Raw genomic sequence first — 23,109 nt, 5'->3', positions numbered from 1 at the left:
CCCTCCAGCCCTGCTCCTGCCCCTCCAGCCTCCCTCCAGCCCTGCTCCTGCCCCACCAGCCTCCCTCCAGCCCTGCTCCTGCCCCACCAGCCTCCAGCCTCCCTCCAGCCCTGCTCCTGCCCCACCAGCCTCCCTCCAGCCCTGCTCCTGCCCCACCAGCCTCCAGCCTCCCTCCAGCCCTGCTCCTGCCCCACCAGCCTCCCTCCAGCCCTGCTCCTGCCCCTCCAGCCTCCCTCCAGCCCTGCTCCTGCCCCTCCAGCCTCCCTCCAGCCCTGCTCCTGCCCCACCAGCCTCCCTCCAGCCCTGCTCCTGCCCCACCAGCCTCCCTCCAGCCCTGCTCCTGCTCCAGCAGCACCAGGGACCCCTGGCTCCCAGTGAACCCAGGCGGGCTGACCAGCTGTGACGCCTGGCATGGAGAGAGAGTCTTATCTAAGTTGTGTTAGTGCTGTGTGTGTGTGTGTGTGTGTGTGTGTGTGGGGGGGGGGGGGGGGAAGAAGGGATGGATGCACAGAGGGATGGATGGTGGGAGGGAGGGAGGATTGGGCGGGAGAAGGGATGGAGAGAGTGAGAGACAGAGGTAGGGAGGGAAGGAGAGAGTGAGAGACAGAGGTAGGGAGGGAAGGAGAGAGTGAGAGACAGAGGTAGGGAGGGAAGGAGAGAGTGAGAGACAGAGGTAGGGAGGGAAGGAGAGAGTGAGAGACAGAGGTAGGGAGGGAAGGAGAGTGGAAGAGCTTGTCTAGTTTTTGTGTGTTTGTGAAGGCGTGTGTGTTTGTATGTGTGCGTTTGTGTGTGTGTGTTTCTATGTTACATATAGTCATTACATGGTTATTACATACTTATCATCCACCTGGCTTATTCCAACCCCTACCTGCTCCGGCCCCACCCTGTCACCATGTCATGTGATGTCATGTGATGTCATGTTCCACAGGTGCAGCCAGGTGTGATAGGGAGAGTGTTTCAGGCTCGCTGTCTCAGCAAAAGCCAGCGTCTGGGTGATCTGAGGTCTCCAACACGCCCTGCCTGCTTCCTGCTATCAGCAGAGACACACAGGCAGACAGACTCACCAGCCTCCCTCCAGCCCTGCTCCTGCCCCACCAGCCTCCAGCCTCCCTCCAGCCCTGCTCACCCAGCCTCCAGCCTCCCTCCAGCCCCGCTCCTGCCCCACCAGCCTCCCTCCAGCCCTGCTCCTGCCCCACCAGCCTCCAGCCTCCCTCCAGCCCTGCTCCTGCCCCACCAGCCTCCAGCCTCCCTCCAGCCCTGCTCCTGCCCCACCAGCCTCCAGCCTCCCTCCAGCCCTGCTCCTGCCCCACCAGCCTCCAGCCTCCCTCCAGCCCTGCTCCTGCCCCACCAGCCTCCAGCCTCCCTCCAGCCCTGCTCCTGCCCCACCAGCCTCCCTCCAGCCCTGCTCCTGCCCCACCAGCCTCCCTCCAGCCCTGCTCCTGCCCCTCCAGCCTCCCTCCAGCCCTGCTCCTGCCCCTCCAGCCTCCCTCCAGCCCTGCTCCTGCCCCACCAGCCTCCCTCCAGCCCTGCTCCTGCCCCTCCAGCCTCCCTCCAGCCCTGCTCCTGCCCCACCAGCCTCCCTCCAGCCCTGCTCCTGCCCCACCAGCCTCCAGCCTCCCTCCAGCCCTGCTCCTGCCCCACCAGCCTCCCTCCAGCCCTGCTCCTGCTCCACCAGCCTCCCTCCAGCCCTGCTCCTGCCCCACCAGCCTCCAGCCTCCCTCCAGCCCTGCTCCTGCCCCACCAGCCTCCCTCCAGCCCTGCTCCTGCCCCTCCAGCCTCCCTCCAGCCCTGCTCCTGCCCCACCAGCCTCCTCCAGCCCTGCTCCTGCCCCACCAGCCTCCCTCCAGCCCTGCTCCTGCCCCACCAGCCTCCAGCCTCCCTCCAGCCCTGCTCCTGCCCCACCAGCCTCCCTCCAGCCCTGCTCCTGCCCCCACCAGCCTCCCTCCAGCCCTGCTCCTGCTCCAGCAGCACCAGGGACCCCTGGCTCCCAGTGAACCCAGGCGGGCTGACCAGCTGTGACGCCTGGCATGGAGAGAGAGTCTTATCTAAGTTGTGTTAGTGCTGTGTGTGTGTGTGTGTGTGTGTGTGTGTGTGTGTGTGTGGGGGGGGGGGGGGAAGAAGGGATGGATGCACAGAGGGATGGATGGTGGGAGGGAGGGAGGATTGGGCGGGAGAAGGGATGGAGAGAGTGAGAGACAGAGGTAGGGAGGGAAGGAGAGAGTGAGAGACAGAGGTAGGGAGGGAAGGAGAGAGTGAGAGACAGAGGTAGGGAGGGAAGGAGAGAGTGAGAGACAGAGGTAGGGAGGGAAGGAGAGTGGAAGAGCTTGTCTAGTTTTTGTGTGTTTGTGAAGGCGTGTGTGTTTGTATGTGTGCGTTTGTGTGTGTGTGTTTCTACAAAGTAATTACACTGTCTTTCTCTGACAACAATCGGATGGTATCTTCGTGTCTCTCTCTGGACAGATGCACCAATGGCAGGAGACCTAGTGGGTCACCCGATGTGGACACCACCGCCCTCTGCTGTCATTTATGGAGAATTGCACCTGATTTATAAAAACATCACTGACACTAACCTAACCCAGTCTGTGCATGTAAATACAGCAAAGTGACTCTGTGCTGGCAGGTGAGATGACGTGAAGTTCACATGTAAACTCCACACAGAAAGGGTTAGTGTTGGGGTTAAAGAAAGGCCTGGGACAGGACAGGGGGATGAACCTAAGCACCTTTGCTTTTAACTTGCCTCACTATATGTGTCTGTACATTGTATTCCTGTTATTGAACAAACACATTTCTATTTTTTGATGAAGGTCGTTAGCAGGAGGTTGTCGTTCCACACAGCCTCCACTAGGGGGCCTCTCTCAGAGGAAACTGAAGCACTTTCATGTTTTTCTAGATTCTGGATTAATGTTTTTATTGATGTTTTTTTATTGTGGTTTGGTTCAGCGTTTATAGATCTGATTTATTCTAGATGTTTTTATGTGTGTTGACCTACTGAGCAGGGAGCCTCTCTGTGGATGAATCACCATATGTGACTCACACACTCAAACACACACACACAGACAGACAGACACACACACACACTGACATAAACACACAAAGAAGCAGGCCACTGAGGATGTTAAGTGCTGCGTGTTGCTGCTCTGCGGTACCTGGGGCACTTTCATTGGAGCCTGTTTTTATCCTTCCCTCTCCATCTCTCCTTCCTCCGCCCCCCTCTTCACCTCTTCCCCCTCCACCCCCTCTCCATCTCTCCCCCCTCCACCCCCTCTCCACCTCTCCACCCCCCCTCTCCATCTCTCCTTCCTCCACCCCCCTCTACATCTCCCTTGATCTCGAGTCTCCATCTCCCCTCTCTCCACCACTCCATCCCTCCTTTTCTTGTCCATCCCTCCATCCTCGCCTCTTCCCTCCACATCACTCCTGGGGCAGACACTGCAACAGGATATGACATCATTGTGCTGTTCTGCACCCACCCGAACGGATAGAGAGAGCAGGACTAAGGGGATGTGTGTGTGTGTGTGTTTGTGTTGTATGGCTATAACCAGCCAGCCAGACAGTCACCCAGCCAGCCAGCCAGCCAGCCAGCCAGCCAGCCATCCAGCCAGTCACCCAGCCAGCCAGCCATCCAGCCAGCCAGCCAGCCAGCCAGCCAGTCACCTGTCACATCAAGAACAGGTCCAAGGGGCAACAGGATAGTGGTGGAACTGAGACAGGAGTATAAGAGGGAGGGGGAGGAAGGGGAGGAGTGGGACACTATCCAGTCTACATCAGACAAGGGTTTAATCGGTATAAATGTTTGGCACGGTTTTAACCTGCATGAGAGGAGGAGAGAGCAGGGAGGAGGAGAGGAAGAGAGGAGAAGAGGAGGAGGAGAGGAAGAGGAGGAGGAGAGAAGGAGGAGGAGAGGAAGAGAGGAGGAGAGGAGGAAGAGGAGGAAGAGGAGGGGAAGAGAGGAGGAGAGGAGGAAGAGGAGGGGAAGAGAGGAGGAGAGTGTGTCTGTGCGTGCGTGTGAGTGTGTGTGTGTGTATGTGTGTGTGTTTGTGAGTGTGTGTGCATGTGTGTGTAGGGGGGGGGTTGTTGGGTAACCTGGCGCCCTGCAGCAGCTCTGGCTGCTCTCTCAGTCAGCATCTATAATTTACAGCGTGCTGCTTCCAGCACTCAGGAGTTCTCACAATGATTACACTGAGACTGGTGATGGGGCTGGGATGAGGCCGCTGAGTCTGCATGAGTTGGTGTTCAGTGAGCATGCATATCACACAGCAGGCTTGTGTGTTAGCGTGTGTTAGCATGTGTTAGCATGTGTTAGCATGTAAGCCTGCACATGTTGTTGATATGATATGCTGCGTCAGAACCTTTGTGTTCCCTGAGAGAGAAAGCTAAGAACACACTAAGAACACGCTAAGAACATGTTAAGAACATGAAAAGAACATGCTAAGAACACGCTAGAGACACAGATCAGCTACTGCCTTGCGTGTCCTAACACGTGATAACATCAACACACCCACTGCTCCCTGACAGGGGTCTGCTCCTGTACCACTTCCTGTTCACAGATACACTTCCTGTCAGCTGAGCTCTGGATCAGGAAGTTGTCTAGTGGGGGCGTGGCTCCATAACAACCATGTTGCAGCTGTGAGGAGCTGAACCACAGCAGCACTGGCAGAGAGCGTGTGTTCATGTGGAAGCTGGTTGGTATGTATGCTTAGGTGTGTTAGTGTGTGCGTTTTCCATGTGTGTGTGTCTGATATGTCTGTGTACTTGGATTTATGGTGTGTGTGTATAGTGTGTGTATGGTGTGTGTGTTTATAGTGTGTGTATGGGGTGTGTGTGTACAGTGTGTGTATGGTGTGTGTGTGTGTGTGTACAGTGTGTGTATGGTGTGTGTGTGCTGCCCCAGCTGGCGGAGGAAACAAGAGAAAGGACCGGGATCACAGTGGCTTGTACCCGGCCACGCCCCTTCCTGTCCCTGCGGCTACGCCCCTTCCTGTCCCTGATGCCCGGCTGGAACTAACTTCCTGTCTTTGTTGTTCCTGGTTGATTATGCCAACATGTACATCAGTGTCAATACAGGAGCACCCCACACACACCTGTAGACTAGTAACACCACACACACACACCTGTTCTACAGGTCAACGTGACTACAGGGCAAAGCAGGTCACAGCAACAAAGCCATGGCTTAAACATCTCAAGGAGACACCTATTGTTGGTGTGTACACCTGCTGTGTGTCTGTGTGTTATCACAGGCCAGGCCACACTGAACCCCACTCCAGGGTAACAAGTAAAGACAGGCAGACACTGAGCCAGGCAGGGAGGCACGGGGGAGACCGAGAGAAAACTGACAGGAATATAACAATACAGAAGTGTAGCATGACAGTTTGTTGTTATTTTTGCAGTGAAATTATTTAACGATAACGAACGGAAAACACTTGACTCTCCATAACTTCAATTTATCTGGTCACATAGCCTAACTGCCATCAACACAAACTGAATAATTTCATCTCGCTGTTGTATGGCAATTTTTACATAAAATAATGCATACATTAACTGTAACAACGTGACAATAAAGTACCGCCACGCGGACATTATACATTGCTAGTTTAACCGTCCCAGCATCATGGAGGGCCCGTGCATGCCGCCATTGTATGAGGCGCATGCACCGCTGAATGAAACCGCGGGAGGTGTGTGCTACATGCGCGTGCACTCGGGAAGGGAAGAAAAAAGGGTGGAGGGGTACGGGAAGCGGGCGACAACCGGAGGAACTCGAGAAGGAAGGGGGAGACACAGAGGGTGACTTAGGGAATGACATCATCCCTCATTTGAATACATCCCAGTCTGGGCAGCGATTGGTCACGAGCGGGATGAACGGGAGTTCTTTGGCTATTCATTCCTTTCAATTTCACCCCCGCGCGCTCCACCGTGGTAAAGCCCTCTCCTCCGCCTGTCCGTCCGTCCACCGGCCTCCGGGAGTGTGTGTGTGCGTGGACTGCTAAGCGCTGCTCCTTTCTTTTGGCGAGGTACGTGCATCATTTCAGAAAACGGAGACCGACAAAGAAGTTCCTTTACGACCTGGCACCGCTACTTTCTCCTCTCTCTCTCGTGTCTCGTTCGGTTTCATTTTAAGATTTGTTCCACTTTGTGCCTTAGCACCGTGAAAAGGCGTCAGAGGGAAATCGGTTGAACACTGGGCGTATCTGAAGAGGATTTGTAGCCAGAGCGAGCGTTACATCGGTAAGGCCACACTCCGCTCAAGTATGTTTAGTAGCTTGTACAATCTGTTTAACAGCGGTAGTTTTTATTATTTAGCTACTCTTTTCTATTTGAAAGTCATTTCTACCATGTATGAGCAGCAACGCTGAATAGCAGCATCTTGCAACTTGTATATCCTGTTAATGTTTTTGTTCACTGCGTTCACATTTAGACTACTATGCATCGCTACCAGGGCCGGTAAGCTATTCTAAATCTAATGAATGCGTTCATAATTTGTGGGCTAGCCTAGCTACATGAACACGGGCTAGCTAGTTTGCCATTATGTCCGTTGTTGTAAACGGCGCAAAAAAAAGAAAGAAAAAAAATCATTGTAATGCTAAATAGTTCAAGCATCACTACACATTGTTTCACGGCTGTCCTAACATCATTCGTTGAAGCTGCTGAAAGGCGTGTTTTCATTATTTTTGTTTCCTAGTTTAGGGCTTTCCCTCCATCTTAAATGAGCTAGCTAGTCAGACACACTTTGTACTAAGTAGCATTGTCAGCTAGTTACCCACTCCAGTCTTCAGAGACGGGGGGGAGAGAGAGTCTAAATTCGATTATAGCGCCCGGGGTCGGTGGAGGGGCGGTGGCACGGTAGCTTGTGTGCATGTCTGCTTGTTGGATGAAATTGATCGTCATGTATCCAACCTGCGGGTGAACCGGGACGAATCCATAGCGAAGTCTTTGTTAAAATATTTCCCAATGTTTTACCCAGGCTTCATATAATCCCTATAATCATTTTGAAGTCCTTCACTACATGTCTAAACTTTTTTCTGCCCCCTTCGTCATCCTCCATCGCGGATGGCCATTGTTCTGAGAAGTGATTCATTCACTGCGCCGCGGGCCAAATGTCGGCTAATTTAGCGCTAATAATTTCACCCAGGCTCACTTAGTTTGGATCACGGTTCGTTGGCAGACTTTTGTAATTCGTATTCAGGCTACAGTTGATCTTCTTAACAAGCTATGCCTGCGATGGCGAAGTCCAAGTGTTGCTGTCGTGACCAGTGCGCCCCAGTTACCAGACTAGCTGCCGGTAATGTGATTTAAGATGAGTCGCTCCCCTCCGAGCCCTTGCTAGCTAATGTTAGCTCCAGAACAAAAGAGACGGAGAGAAAGAAGACTGGTTCAGTTTGAATTTGGTATCACTAACCTGTCTACAGTACTGTACGATTTAATACAGTTAATCTATGTAGCTAATGCCCCAGGACAGGCACCAGCACCGATCAGGGTGTGATAGCTACTTGTCGATTTAGCTGACATGATCTGCCTGGTGAATATCGATACTACTCTGGATAGACTGTGGCCTGGGGGGATTCATGTGGGCATTTTCCTGGCGAGGTTCGTCTGGCTTGGAGACGGTCCAGAATGACGGACAGGGAGGGGGGGGGGGAGACCCAAATAAATGGAGGTGAACACAAACTGTCAGAAAGAGAGATACAGGTGGATGAGAGAGAGAGACTTTCGGAGAGAGACTATCAGAGAGAGGGGGGGGGGGGGGCGAGATGTAGGCAGAAAGGGCGGATACATACTGGCTAAAAGAGACAGACAGAAACACACAGACAGACACAGGCAGACACAGACCGACAGGCAGACACACACAGGCAGACACAGACAGGCAGACACAGACAGGCAGACACAGACACACACACAGGCAGACACACAGACAGACACAGGCAGACACAGACAGACACACAGAGAGAGGGAGAGAGGTTGTTGTGTTGATATGCCAGGTCAGGCTCCAGGTCCAGGACAGAGTCCAGTACGTTTCTCTCCTGAACAGATACAAACCACCACAGAGACAACACGGTTATTCACATCCCATATTCACATCATAACTATGTGTAGCCTATAACAACTGTATACAGTAAATTATTATGATTATAACTACATAATCTATAACGTAGTTATAACTATACCAATATGTTTTTTAGGTTCCTGTACACACTACATCCAACCAGCCAACCAGTCAGAGACTAAAATATATTTTTTTTATAGTGTTACTGCAAAGAGCCACATTATACACACAGACACACATGAACATCCTCTCTCTCTCTCTCTCTCTCTCTCTCTCTCTCTCTCTCTCTCTCTCTCTCTCACACACAGGCACACATGAACATCGCCCCATCCCTTCCTCACTCTCTCTCTCTCACACACACACACACACACACACAGACAGACAGACACACAAACAGAGAGAGAGAGACAGACACGCACACAGACAGACACACAGAGAGAGAGAGACAGACAGACACACAGACAGAGAGAGAGAGACAGACAGACACGCACACAGACAGACACACAGAGAGAGAGAGACAGACAGACACACAGACAGAGAGAGACAGACCTCTGCTCAGACAGATTTACTGTACGTCACACACCAACATGATAATGACAGAAATTGACTCCTACCGTACTAATACCACATGCCAGGCCAGTCATGTTCCAAGCCACTAGATACAAACAGTATGGTCTCTGAGTGCTTTGTACATTTTTGGAACAACTATATCTGCTTTTGTGCCTGACTTTTCAAAGTGATTACCTTGTGCTTGCGAAATTCAGTCCCTTTTGGAAATCCCTGGTCAATGTTAGCAGGGAGTGAGCTGAAGTGGCACTGAAGATTTGAAGCCTTGAAATGCGCTAATGAGGCATGGCATAAGGCAGAATGGCTTGCCATTACGTTCAACAAAAAAATATAAACTCTCCCTGTTAAAAACGTCCTGTGTTCATCTTCATATTTTCGTTTTGCTGAGCATTTTTTCCCTGCCATTTTCAGAGCGAACTTGACACTAATTGTTTACTCAACAATAAGGTTTCCCCTCCCTCCAAGCTGAGCGTGGAGTTTTATGTTGGTCCACACCAAACGCGTTTCGCGTGTCTATTTTAGATACAAAGTGAATTTATACAGACGCGATCACTTCTAACGTGCATTTGCATGGGATGAAAATATTGAACTCAACATAAATTTGAACACACATACATAAAAAAAAACAACACAAAATTCGATATGAGTGTAAGAGCCGCATGAAACCAGGCAAAGAGCCGCATGCGGCTCGGGAGCCGCGGGCAGGCCAGGCCTTCACTACATGGGTATAACTGTAAAGAACATGGTTATAACTATACATAGAACACGGTTATAACTATATAGAAAATGGGTATAACTATACATAGAACATGGTTATAACTATATAGAACATGGTGATAACTATATAGAACATGGTTATAACGATATAGAACATGAGTATAACTATACATAGAACATGGTTATAACTATATAGAACATGGTTATAACTAGACATAGAACATGGTTATAACTATAGAACATGGTGATAACCATATAGAACACGGTTATAACTATATAGAACATGGGTATAACTATACATAGAACATGGTTATAACTAGACATAGAACATGGTTATAACAATACATAGAACATGGTTATAACTATATAGAACATGGTGATAACTAGACATAGAACATGGTTATAATTATACATAGAACATGGTTATAACTATATAGAACATGGTGATAACTAGACATAGAACATGGTTATAACTATACATAGAACATGGTTATAACTATATAGAACATGGTTATAACTATACATAGAACATGGTTATAACTATGCATATAACATGGTTATAACTATACATAGAACATGGTTATAACTAGGGGTGGGCGATATGGCCAAAATCTTCTATCACGGTATGAGTCATTTTATATCGCGGTTACGGTATATATCACGGTATAGTAATTGTTCTGTAAATTCAATTAAGAAATGGTACAAAATAACCATACCATACTTAATCATCACACTCGATTATTTATTACAAACAAAAACAACTGCCTCACATGAGACAACGCTTGAGTTAAAAACAAAAGACTAAAAAAAGTTAAGAGTACGAGCGTTTCGATTGGCTGATGCGCAGTCATGCCATCCGCGTGGTGACCTACTCACAGTTCAATACGGATCCGTAATGCCCTCCGTCGAAAATTTCAAAATGAGCGAAAGCGATCAGTCTGAGTTTTACTTTCCATATCTAACTTCGGTTTTGGCATATCAACCTCGTTAAAGCTCGGTCGATATGTTAAAGCCTCAGTTTGATATTTCCCGGCATGACCTCACTCTCAGTTAGTAAGTAGTTAGCCTTCACTAGTCATCCTTGATAAAGAATGCTAGCAACGCCACCAGTGTAATTTTACAACAATAATTTTACAGCAGGAGACATAAAACTTGAACAACAAATCGAATTGGTTACCTGCAGAATGGGTCATCAAATATATAATTAATTAGCATCGGCCTGAATGTGGTCCGCTTAGACAAAATACACTCTGTGGCGTCAGACCAACGCAAATGTGCTTCAAGGTCAAACGAAAATAGCAAATCAAATAAAAGTTCAACTACAATTCTAAATATCGCAAGAATGCGATTTATATGATGGCTTATATACAATACAACAACCAGACATTTAATTGACACGTGTAATACAAAAATATAGTATAAAAGTATACCGCGGTTGAAACGGTATAGCCAAATCTCTCCCGGTAGACACATTTCTACTGTCGCACGGTATATACCGTCATACCGCCCAGCCCCAGTTATAACTATATTGAACATGGTTATATAGAGAACATGGTTATAACCAGGGCTGTCCCCACTCAGTCGACTAGTCGAGTGTTTGGTCGATATGCTCTTGGTCGGCTAAGATTTGTATGGCAGTGTGAGATCTGATTCCCGCTTGTGTCACCATTGCTGAATTAATTAAATGTTCTACAGAAATTGTAAATTATATTACTGAAGACAAATAAAGCAACTCTAAAAATATATACTTAACCCATTAACCCATTAAAGAGTAGCGTCGCACATATGTGATCGTTCAAATGCGGGTCTCATAGCGTAACGTCGCACATATGCGATTTCGAACATTTCAACTGAATATTTGCCGATAGACAAAAACTATATGACAAACGCTATAGTATGGCTTCAAAATGTACTAATGAAGAGGCTAACAAGTAAGACTAGCAGGTAGTACCATTGCTACGAGTATTATGCTAGGTTGCTAGGTAACGGAAGCCAACTAAAGCTAGCTAGTTTCCATTTCGGAAAAATAACTCACGCTGTGGGGATCGGCGGAAATATTTAGAACTCGCGCATCTAAATGTAAAAAAAAAAAAGGTGTTACTGTTTTCCCTTTTGTTAATCTGCGTTTTGTTTTTTTTTGCACACGGCACATGAGCACAATTGTAGCTGTTAGCCGAACTACAAACTCTACCATAGGGCTACTTTGTCGAGAGTTGGTGACGTTATTAATCCTTCAGGCAAAGTGGCAAAGAAATCTGTGGTATGGAAGCATTTCATAAAAGTACCTGTCTTCTACGTATGGTAAGTTCGCATGCTGCACTTTTTCAGGCAGTGAATGTCGCTGTCTGTGGTTCTGAAAAAGTCTCCAGTATGCACCCTTTAATTGGCGTGCTCTGATGATTTGCATGTTAAACAAACAATAATTCGTAGTACATTGTAAGAGATAATAAATAATAACCAGGCATTTTTAATTATATCTGCATTCGTTAACAACAGGACTGGTGACACGAGGCTTATTATTAGTAATAGCTAATTTCATAGCGGACGAATCTTGAATGTCCAGCAGCTACATTGAGTCAGATCGGGAAAATGTTTGTACATTCAGATCGTGGCACGGGGGGGGGGGTCTTTGTCAAGCATGCTACTATGCTGCCTCTACCATGCTGCCTCTACCATGCTGCCTCTACCATGCTGCCTCTACTATGCTGCCTCTACCATGCTGCCTCTACCATGCTGCCTCTACCATGCTGCCTCTACCATGCTGTCTCTACCATGCTGCCTCTACCATGCTGCCTCTACCATGCTGCCTCTACCATGCTGTCTCTACCATGCTGTCTCTACCATGCTGCCTCTACCATGCTGCCTCTACCATGCTGCCTCTACCATGCTGTCTCTACCATGCTGCCTCTACCATGCTGTCTCTACCATGCTGTCTCTACCATGCTGCCTCTACCATGCTGCCTCTACTATGCTGCCTCTACTATGCTGTCTCTACCATGCTGTCTCTACCATGCTGTCTCTACCATGCTGCCTCTACCATGCTGCCTCTACCATGCTGTCTCTACCATGCTGCCTCTACCATGCTGCCTCTACCATGCTGTCTCTACCATGCTGCCTCTACCATGCTGCCTCTACCATGCTGTCTCTACCATGCTGTCTCTACCATGCTGTCTCTACCATGCTGCCTCTACCATGCTGCCTCTACCATGCTGCCTCTACCATGCTGTCTCTACCATGCTGCCTCTACCATGCTGTCTCTACCATGCTGTCTCTACCATGCTGCCTCTACCATGCTGTCTCTACCATGCTGCCTCTACCATGCTGCCTCTACCATGCTGCCTCTACCATGCTGTCTCTACCATGCTGTCTCTACCATGCTGCCTCTACCATGCTGTCTCTACCATGCTGTCTCTACCATGCTGGAGAGGAAGAGGGTGGTAGAGGCGGAGGAGGAGAAGGATGAGGTTGGTGGAGGGAGAGGAGGAGGAAGATGGTGGTGGTGGAGGAGGAGGATGGTGGTGGAGGATGGTGGTGGTGGAGGAGGAGGATGGTGGTGGTGGAGGAGGAGGATGGTGGTGGAGGAGGAGGATGGTGGTGGTGGAGGAGGAGGATGGTGGTGGTGGAGGAGGGAGAGGAGGAGGATGGTGATGATGGGAGATTAAAGTGAGTGAGGGAGGTTGGTTAATTAGATGATGAGGATGATGGGAAAGTGATGATGAGGGATTGGCCACCTGTCAGTTGTTTTGTGTTGGAGTTGTCAGAGTTGGTCAGGCGTGTTGTGATTGGCTGTTGAGGTCAGAGTTGGTCAGGCATGTTGTGATTGGCTGTTGTGGTCACCTGGCCAAGGTCCATTTGTACCAGCTGTTTAACAGAAGGAGCTAATCCTCTTACCCTCCCCCCCTGTCCTCCCTACCTCAGGGGAGAGGACAGTGGACCAGTCCAGATGTCTGCTTCCTCTGGTGTCACTGATCCTCCTCACCAGCTGCTGTACTCTACTGCACTCTACTCTACTGCACTCTACTGTACTGTACTGCACTCCACTCTACTGTACTGCACTGCACTCTACTGCACTCTACACTACTCTACTGCACTCTACTGCACTCCACTCTACTCTACTGCACTCTACTCTACTGCACTCCACTCTATTCTACTGTACTGCACTCCACTCTACTGCACTCTACTCTATTCTACTCTACTGCACTCTACTCTACTGCACTCTACTGCACTCTACTCTATTCTACTCTACTGCACTCTACTCTATTCTACTCTACTGCACTCCACTCTACTCTACTGCACTCTACTCTACTGCACTGTACTGCACTGTACTGCACTCTACTCTACTCTACTGCACTCTAATCTACTCTGCTCTATTTCTACACCTGGTCTGTCTCTCTCTCTCCTCTCTAATGGGTTGTGTATGTGTGCTACCGTGCAGTGTACTCTAGTAAAGTGTGTGTGCTTGGAGTGTGATCTAGAAGAGTGTGTGTGTGTGCAGTTTGCTTTAGGACAGTGTGTGTGTGTTATGTAATGCTATTATGATGACTGACCGAGACCTGCAGCAGGGAAGTGGGAGGGGCTTAGCAAGGAGGATGAGAGGGGAGGGGCTTGTGATGTCAGAAGTCCATTCTGTGTGCCGGTGAGGCGGCATGTTTTAGGGTCGGCCAGGGGTCAGGGGTCCTTACTGTGGCATTTAGTCTGTGTGTGTGTGTATGAGTGTATTAGACTGTGTGTGTGTGTGTGTATGAGTGTATTAGACTGTGTGTGTGCGTGTGTGTATGAGTGTATTACACTGTGTGTGTGTGTGTGTGTGTGTGTGTGTATGAGTGTATTAGACTGTGTGTGTGTGTGTGTGTGTGTGTGTGTATGTGTGTATTAGACTGTGTGTGTGTGTGTGTGTGTGTGTATGAGTGTATTAGACTGTGTGTGTGTGTATGAGTGTATTAGACTGTGTGTGTGTGTGTATGAGTGTATTAGACTGTGTGTGTGTATGAGTGTATTAGACTGTGTGTGTGTGTGTGTATGAGTGTATTAGACTGTGTGTGTGTGTGTGTGTGTAATAGAGACTGTGTGTGTGATCAGAAGGATGATCACACCTGTCCAGCTGTCTGACCTCATTAAGCTGCTTTCTCTGATTGAGGATGATTATAAGTGTGTGTGTCTTTGCATTCTCCTTGACATGACCTTAAATAATGAATGTGTTAAACTGTGTGTGTGCGTGTATGTTAGACTGTATATTCTGTATATGTGTGTGTGTTAGAGGGGGGGGGGGCATTCCCAGCTGCAGTGATGGGCTCATTGGGAAGGCTTGAGGAGAATGTAGTGAAGCTGACTGGCTCAGTCTCTAACACACACACACTCCCTCCACAACACACACACACACACACAGAGGAGAGCCTCCTAGCTGTGAGGGTCCTCCAGTCTTCAGGGGTTCAGAGGAGATCTGGCTGGGATGTTTCTTTAAGTGCAGATGTTGTGTGTGTGTGTGTGTGTGTGTGGAAGAGGGAGCGAGAGAGTGTTGTGTGTGTGTGTGTGTCTGGAGAGAGGGAGGGAGAGAGTGTTGTGTGTGTGTGGAGAGAGGGAGAGAGTGTTGTGTGTGTGTGTGTGTGTGGAGAGAGGGAGGGAGAGAGTGTTGTGTGTGTGTGTGTGGAGAGAGGGAGGGAGAGAGTGTTGTGTGTGTGTGTGTGGAGAGAGGGAGGGAGAGAGTGTTGTGTGTGTGTGTGTGGAGAGAGGGAGAGAGTGTTGTGTGTGTGTGTGTGGAGAGAGGGAGGGAGAGAGTGTTGTGTGTGTGTGTGTGGAGAGAGGGAGGGAGAGAGTGTTGTGTGTGTGTGTGTGGAGAGAGGGAGGTAAGGGGGAAGGACAGGGTGTTCTAGAACATAGTGTTTCTGTAAATCAGAATCAGAATGGGATTTATTCGCCATGAAAGTTTGCACAGACAAGGAATTTGCTTTGGCAGGAAGGTGCATACAATAAAAATATACCTAAAATTTAAATATGTGGACTATCTATACTAAGGGTACATAAACTAGCAGTACTAAGTGGGATTAGAATAGAATTAAATATACAATAAAATAAAATATAAGTTGCCGATCTGAAGCTGTACAGTAGAGAAACTTGTTTTCTACCAACACACACACACACCACCTCTGCTTAGCGGAGAAGTGGTGGACAGTGTTACGGAGCTGATTACTTGGTGTGTGTCTACGATGGCTTCTGTTTGAGGGGTGTGTGTGTGTGTGTGTGTGTAGCTGTTTGAGGTGTGTGTGTGTGTGTAGCTGTTTGGGGATGTATGGATTTTCTGAGGGACTTTCCCCTCATCTCAGTTTCTCTTTTCTTTACCCTTCCTCCCCCCCTCCCTCCCCCCTGGCCATGCTCAGCTGCTGATGCCATCTGTGTCAAGAGGGAGGGAGAGAGGAGAGGGGGAGATGGGGAGGGAGGGGGGGAGCTGGAGATGGGGAGGGACCAGCCTGTCCTGGGGTGGTCTGTGATTTGACCAGCCTGCTTTAGTTTAACCCTTGCTTGGGTATAACCCGGGCCAGGGAGTTTCCAGCCGATCAATACTGTTTTGCAAAGTCTGTCTATTCAATCGACCATATTCGCCGTCAAACATCTTTGGTCGCTCCGACATAAGAACAGGAAGGTTAGCGGAATTCCGCAGATTTCCGCAGATTTTCAGTCTGAATAACCGCAGAAAATGTGAAAAAAATCTGCGTATTACGTTTGGGCCTGGGTATAACTCATACTGTACCTATCTCCCTCTGTGAGACATAACCATTTGTTTCTTCTTCTCTCTTCCTCCTCCTCCAGACCTGCCTGACTCCGCCCACTTCCACCTGAGACTCCGCCCCGTCTTTAGACGGCCTAACAGGACCGACGGAGATGAAACCTGATGGGGTTGCCACGGCTGCCATGGAGCCAATGGAAGTGCAGCCCCCGGAGGCAGAGCCTAACCAGGGGGCGGGGCCTGACACCCAGCCGGAGGAGCTGATTGGCCAGCACGGGGAGGCGGGGCAGGGGGAGCCTCAGCCTGAGCCAACCAAGGAGAGTTCTCCCTCCAAAACAGGAACTAACAAGACCAAGCCTGGTGCCCCACCCACCTCCAAGCCCCGCCCCTCTCCGGCCCAGAGCCGACCCACCAATGGCGTCTCCAAGCCCCCGACTAATGGCGTGGCCAGGAAGAGCATGGCCTCCACAGCACCAGAGAAGAAGAGCCCTGCCTCCACCACAGCCAGACGCCCCGCCACCAACAGTGCCGTCAAGGCAACAGGGCCAACAGCCAATAGGAAGACTCCGGCTCCGCCTACTAACGGCGTCAAAACCGCCGCTGCTCCAAAGAAGCCAGCAGGTGGGCTTGTGTGTGAAGCTGTGATTGGTTTAGACCAAGAGAAGTGTGAGTATCGGAAGCACTGATTGGTTGTTGTTTTTCTCTCCAGCTGCCACAAGGCCCTCCTCCTCACTCAAGACTGACAAGCCCCCAGTTACCAAGACAACCAGGTAGGTCAGCCATTAGTGCACAGCTTACAGCATCCTCTGGCCTGTCTGCCTGTCTGTCAGACAGGGAGACAGCTTCGAGCCAGAGGAATGGAGGTGTTGTTGTCTGCAGAGAATCAGGTCACAATGTGCTCTGTACCTGAGTCACACACACACACACTGCCAGGCTGCTTCAGCCTGTAAGTGTGCCAGTAAGTGTGTCAGTAAGTGTGTCTCCTTGTGTGTGTGTGTGTGTGTGTGTGTGTGTGTGTGTGAGTCATCGTGACTATGTCAGTGTGTGATGGGTTGTGACAGGGCCATAAATCTCTGCCTAATTAGATTTAACTCTTATCCCTTTCCGCATCACACACACTCACACACTCACACACACTCACACACTTCCGTTGATTCATCTAATAATGGTAGGACACCGAGTGTGTGTGTGTGTGTGTGAGAGAGAGTTAGTGGAGGTCCACAGCTCTATTTATTGATGTTGCACTTAAGTTTTGTTCTAGTGTAATATTACATCTGTGAAACATGCGGGCGTGCGGGTGAGCTTGTTTCGTTGTCCTGGGCATCTCGCCCATCCTACATGGTTTAGATCTGTCAGGGGGAGACAACAACGCCTGGACGTTACCATGCCGACGATGACCTGGTGTCCCCGGGCAGTGGGTCACATGGTTCTTTATAAGCCCCGCCCCTAGGAAGAGTGTCACTTGGTTCTAGGGCTGGGCGATATATCGAATATCGGTCGATAATATCGCAATAATTTGGACATTTCTTTTTTTTTGCTGGTCTTTGTGTTGCTTGTGTTTTAAGATCACCGTCAGGCTCCTCTGTGTTCACACACACACAAACACACACAGACACACACACACACACACAGTCACACAAACACACACAGACACACACACACAAACTGAAAATTGCATGCGCACAGGCACTCTCTTTTGCTCTCTTTTTGTCCTGTCACATAAGGACCTCTGCATGAATTGTTCCATGTGAGGTCCATTTTGTCAAGTTGCAAGTACCTTGCTATGGCAAATTTAACCAGCCACTGGTTAAATTTGCACTACACATTTTGTACTTTGTAACAATAGCTGTTCTATCTAAATTGTTTTTGTTGTTTTCTAAAGGAGGAAAAAGAAAATAATGTTTTTTTAAATTATGTATTTAAATGCAAACATATCGAGATATATATCGAATATCGTAATTTTTTTAACAATATCGAGATATCATTTTTTTTTATATATATCGTCCAGCCCTACTTGGGTCTCTCCTTCCCTCTCTCTCTCTCTCTCCCTAGAACTGACTTGTATCTTTATTTAGAGCTGTGCTAGTGTGTTGCTAGCATGTCACTGGCGTGTAGCTAGCGTGTCACTGGCGTGTAGCAGCCAATGTAGCGTGATGTGAGAACAGGAGCCAGAGTGTCTGGGTCAGTGGATGTAGGTTATCCAGCCCCAGCCTCACATCCAGCCGCTGTCCCAGCCTCTGCCCTAGCCTCACATCCAGTCTCTGCCCCAGCCTCACATCCAGCCTCTGTCCCAGCCTCACATCCAGCCTCTGCCCCAGCCTCACATCCAGCTGCTGTCCCAGCCTCACATCCAGTCTCTACCCCAGCCTCACATCCAACCTCTGTCCCAGCCTCACATCCAGCCTCTGCCCCAGCCTCACATCCAGCCGCTGTCCCAGCCTCACATCCAGCCTCTGCCCCACCCTCACATCCAGCTTCTGCCCCAGCCTCTGCCCCAGGTCTGGAGAGAGGAGAGAGGTGATTCCCTTCTTGTCTCACTGTCTCTAACCCCACCCCTCCCTGCTGCCCTCCGCAGGCCTTCCACAGCCACTACACCCACCCGCCCAGCCTCCGCCAAGACCACCACACCCACGGCCAAGACCTCCACCCCCACCACCAAGACGGCCACGCCCAAGACAACCACACCCAGACCAGCCTCCTCCGCCCCCAGACCGGCCTCCACCACCCCCAGACCGGCCTCCACCACCCCCAGACCGGCCTCCACCACCCCCAGACCAGCCACCACCCCCAGACCAGCCGCCACCACCACGCCCTCTGCTGGTCGCACCCCCACATCGCAGACTAAAACACCTGTGAAGAAGGGTAAGAGAGCCGTCTTGGTTGGAATGGTGACGGGAAAGTATGATGTAGTATTATAGTCTGTAGACCGGTCTGTTCTCTTGTGCGTCAGTGTTTAACATTTGTAACATCATGAAAGTGTAATGAATGTAATCTGCCATCCTAACCCTAACCCATCTTCTCCATAACCTTGTGTGCTCCAGACGCCCCCAAACCTTCCACCCCGGCCGCCAAGAAGTCCACACCCGTCCCTCTCAGCCGCCCCTCCACAGCCAAGACCGCCAAACCCGACACACCCAAGGTAGTCGCTGCCGCCAAGCCAGACGCCGCTCCCAAGAAGCCTGCGGGGGTCAGCAAGGCTGCCGCCCCGAAGGCCAAGCCCCTGGCCCCCAAAGAGGGAGGCCCGAGGCCCCTGGCCTCCAAGCCCCCGGCCCCCAAGGCCTCCAGCCCCAAGAAGGCTGTTGGTAGCAGCACTCCCATGCCGGTGAAGCGGGGGCCCAAACCCACACTGGCCTCCGAGCCTCGCCCAGAGGAGGCGGGTCAGGAAGGTGAGGCTCCAGCCACTACCGCAGTTGCCGCAGCAACCACCGTTGCTGTAGCAACCGCCGTTGCCGTGGCAGCCGTCGCCACCACCACGGCATCCTCGGAAGATACCAAGCCTCTCCTAGAGCTGGAGGAGGAGATTCCGGTGGCCCCCCAGGCACCCCTGCCCCCAGCCCCCCTGCCCCCGGCCCCACTCCCCCAGCTGTCTGCCCAGCTGGACCTCCTCCACCTGGGGACAGCTGCCCAGGACTCCTCCTCCTCCCTGGGCACCACGGTCCTGTCCCCTCCCTGCTCCCCTCCAGGGCCCCTCTCTCCGGCCCAGGAGCCCCAGGCTGCCTCTCCCCTGCTGGGCCTGCATGCCCAGCCTGACCCCTGGGGCCCCAGCCAGGCCCCTGAGCCCCCGGCCCTGGTCTCACACAGCCTCCAGCAGGCAGCCTCCCCCGGGGCCTCCCCCCTGGCCTCCACCGGGGCCTCCCCCCTGGCCTCACCCTCCCAGGAGAAGGAGGAGGCAGTAGAGAAGGCTGACGATGAGATCAACCAAGACGATGATGAGGAGGAGGAGGAAGAGGAGGAGAGGAAGGTGGGCCTCTCTGAGCCTGCCCACCACTTCCAGGATAACTCCGCTGGTTGGCACGGCGACAACCTGCTGTCCGATACCAGCGCCAGCCAGCAGGAGGAGCCAGAGAGTTTAGACTCCTCCCCCCTCATGGGCTTGGCAAACCAGGAGGCCCCGAGCAAGCATGAGGCGGAGCATGTGGACGACATGGACGTGAGCTCTGAGAAGGCCGACCAGGGCAGGGTCCGTCAGGAGGATGAGGAGGAGGATGAAGATGTGGAGGAGGATGAAGATGTGGAGGAGGAAGAGGATGAAGATGTGGAGATGCCCAGCGAGGGTGGCAGGGAGACAGAGAGCTTCTTCAACCAAGAAGAGCGTCATGACAACCTCAACCACTCTGCCCCGACCCCAGCCCCGCCCCCCTCTGCCTGGGGCCCCTCCTCCTTCTCTGACACCTGGGCCCCGGCCCCCCACGCCTCCCCCAGCCCTGAGCCCCCCACCCAGGCCTGGCTGCAGCCCAGCGGCGCCCCCCTGCCACCCGGCCCCCCCAGCGCGCCCAGCACCCCTGAGGAGGACGACAGCAGCTCGGGAGTGGAGTCTCGCTCCGACAAGCAGGCCACGCCCCTGCCCCCCCGCGGGGCGGAGCAGGAGCAGGACCTGGGCATACACCTGGGGGGCGGGGACGGCGAAGAGGAGGAGCCAGAGACGCTCCCCGCTGATGAGGTTCTGGGCACCGGCCCCCCCACAGCCCCAGCCTCCGCCCCCTCTTCCCCCTCCACATCTGGGGACGAGGCCAGCGACACGGAAGGGGAGATGCAGATCAATGAGCCGGACGAGGAGGGGAGCAGCCTGGCCGCCCTGGGGGAGGAAGGGGAGGAGGGGGAGGAGCCACGGGCCGAGGGGGAGGACGGGGGAGGGGCCACGCCTCAGTCGGCCAACTCGGTGGCGTCGTACGGGTTTGATTGCCCGTCCTCCACCGCAGAGAGCAGCAGGAGGAGCCCAGGGATCTTCTCCCTGGAGGAGATGCTGAGCGAGGAGGCCAAGGAGCCCTCCCTGGTCCAGGAGCCGGGGGGCCCGGGGGCCCTGCTCACCCTCGGTGGGGCCGGCTTACAAGAGGCCGCGGCCCCCGGTGACGCCCACCACCCATACTACTCTGCCATTGGTGATAAGACTGATAGCTTCCTGGCAGGTAACGTATAAGGCCCCCCCCCCCCTTGGAATGCACCTTCTCCCCCGCACCCTCCACCCCCTCCCCCATCTACCTGTGGGTGTGCCCTCCAGGGTTAGAAGTAGAAGAAGGGATGGCGACAGACCGTAGGAAAACGAGAGACAGATTGAGTGAAAGACTGTAGATGTCTGGTGATGCCCCCCCCCCCGCTGTGGTCCTGGTTTTGTGATTGGCTCCTACTCAGTGTGCCGTAGTTAAACCATTTTCTATTCCGATGTTGTTCTGAAGTGAGTCTGCCCGTCCGGGCCCGGGCTCTTAGGACAGACTGGACTACACCTGTACTATCCTACTGTTTTTACCCTAAAAATGTCAACAAACTTCTTTTTTGTACTTGCTGTTTGTATGTGTATTTTTATTTTGGTTGAAACCTTGTCTTCCCTGCCCCATGTACACACTTCCTGTGCTCCTGTCAACATAGCGATACTTCTTCCTTTTTTAAGTTTTGTGTTCTTGTTTTTAAGACTGTTTTAGCGCTAGAATAAAGTCTAGATATTTACAACGCTTCTGCCAGACAATTGTCTTGAGTCGAGGTGGGTATGGGAGTGTAAGGTTTACTGTGGGGTTCCACTGTGGAGTTCCACTGTGGGGGTCCACTGTGGTGTTCCATTCTGGGGGTCCACTGTGGATTTCCACTGTAGGGATCCACTGTGGGGGTCCACTGTGGAGTTCTATCAAAGGGTTTGGATTATTTGGACAGTAACTTGCATGTTTGGTTAACTAACAGACTGGTTTGTGTATCTGAAGACATGACACTGCTTAGGGATGTTCAGAGATACTCTAGACCTCCACACTAACTAGGGGTTCAAAATTCCATTAAACATCATTGCACCCTGGCTGGTTCTCTTCTTTACCCTGCTGAGGTCAGAGGTCAGCACGTTCTCTGTGTCACATGGTCCCACGACATCACTTCCTCTCCTAGCAAACACGCTGGCACTGAGCTGCCGGTGGGTTCTGTAGTACAGCTGTACAACCATGAACACCACCCCAGGTTCCTCACAAAAACGTAACATACAAAGTTGGGAAAAACATATCTGTTCTAACCCATGTTTATGATGTAACAGCTCTGGGACAGTAAACTGTGTTTGTCTTCTGTGAGTTCTATCCTGGTTGAGGAAACTATAATGAAATGTCAGTTAATATAAACAAGGAATATGCTAATAGCTTTACAAGGCTACGGAGATGCTAACTGCACCAGCAGCACTGGTGGTTACTGAGCATCACCATGCCTCTGGCCCAAACAGGCCAACATGATTGGATGCCCTGTGTGGATGTGATAGCAATGCAATTATGACCTCACAACCTCTCCACGGCAACAGCCAGCCACACAGGAAGTGATGTACCTCTGTGGAATGGTGTTGGAACAAAATGGAATTTGGGGAAGTTTGAAAAGTCTGGTCCACCTCCATCCCTGCCCAGCATGCACCTGTTTGTACGTGACCTGCACACCTGAAACCCACCCTCCACACACACACCCTGGTAGGACGTTGTCAAGAGAAGATCACTGCTGTCCCTGTGTTTAACCTCTCTGGTCCTCAAACCTGCCTGTACGCTTCTGAATGCTACAAACACACACACACACACAGATGATGCCACCCTCCTGAATGCGTCCGGAATCTTCATCAGCAGAAGAGGATGAGCTCCCCAGCCTCCACACCTCCTCCTCCTTCCCCCTGTTCCTCCTCCCCCTCCTCTTCCTCTACACCTCCTCCTTCCCCCTGTTCCTCCTCCCCCTCCTCTTCCTCTACACCTCCTTCCCCCTGTTCCTCCTCCCCCTCCTCTTCCTCTACACCTCCTTCCCCCTGTTCCTCCTCCTCTTCCTCTACACCTCCTCCTTCCCCCTGTTCCTCCTCCCCCTCCTCTTCCTCTACACCTCCTTCCCCCTGTTCCTCCTCCTCTTCCTC

The 23,109-nt window shown here is 51.4% G+C and overlaps 1 protein-coding gene across 2 annotated transcripts; it reads left to right on the top strand.

The window, feature by feature from the left end:
• The first annotated feature begins 5,717 nt into the window (after positions 1-5,717).
• prr36b (proline rich 36b) lies at positions 5,718-22,041 on the top strand. 2 transcript variants are annotated; one of them, XM_062480449.1, is made up of 5 exons: positions 5,718-6,008; positions 16,127-16,664; positions 16,753-16,813; positions 18,619-18,905; positions 19,085-22,041. In XM_062480449.1, the coding sequence occupies exons 2-5, from the start codon at positions 16,199-16,201 to the stop codon at positions 21,178-21,180; spliced, it is 2,910 nt and encodes a 969-aa protein (XP_062336433.1). In that variant the 5' UTR covers positions 5,718-6,008; positions 16,127-16,198; the 3' UTR covers positions 21,181-22,041. The 2 variants fall into 2 exon arrangements, with proteins under 2 accessions (XP_062336433.1, XP_062336431.1); XM_062480447.1 differs by having other exon boundaries at positions 5,719-6,222.
• Positions 22,042-23,109: the final 1,068 nt, after the last annotated feature.

This window comes from Osmerus eperlanus, chromosome 2 (assembly GCF_963692335.1).
Source record: "Osmerus eperlanus chromosome 2, fOsmEpe2.1, whole genome shotgun sequence".
Taxonomy (NCBI): domain Eukaryota; kingdom Metazoa; phylum Chordata; class Actinopteri; order Osmeriformes; family Osmeridae; genus Osmerus; species Osmerus eperlanus.
Note: the sequence above shows the minus strand (reverse complement) of the source record. Positions and strands in the feature narration are given on the sequence as shown.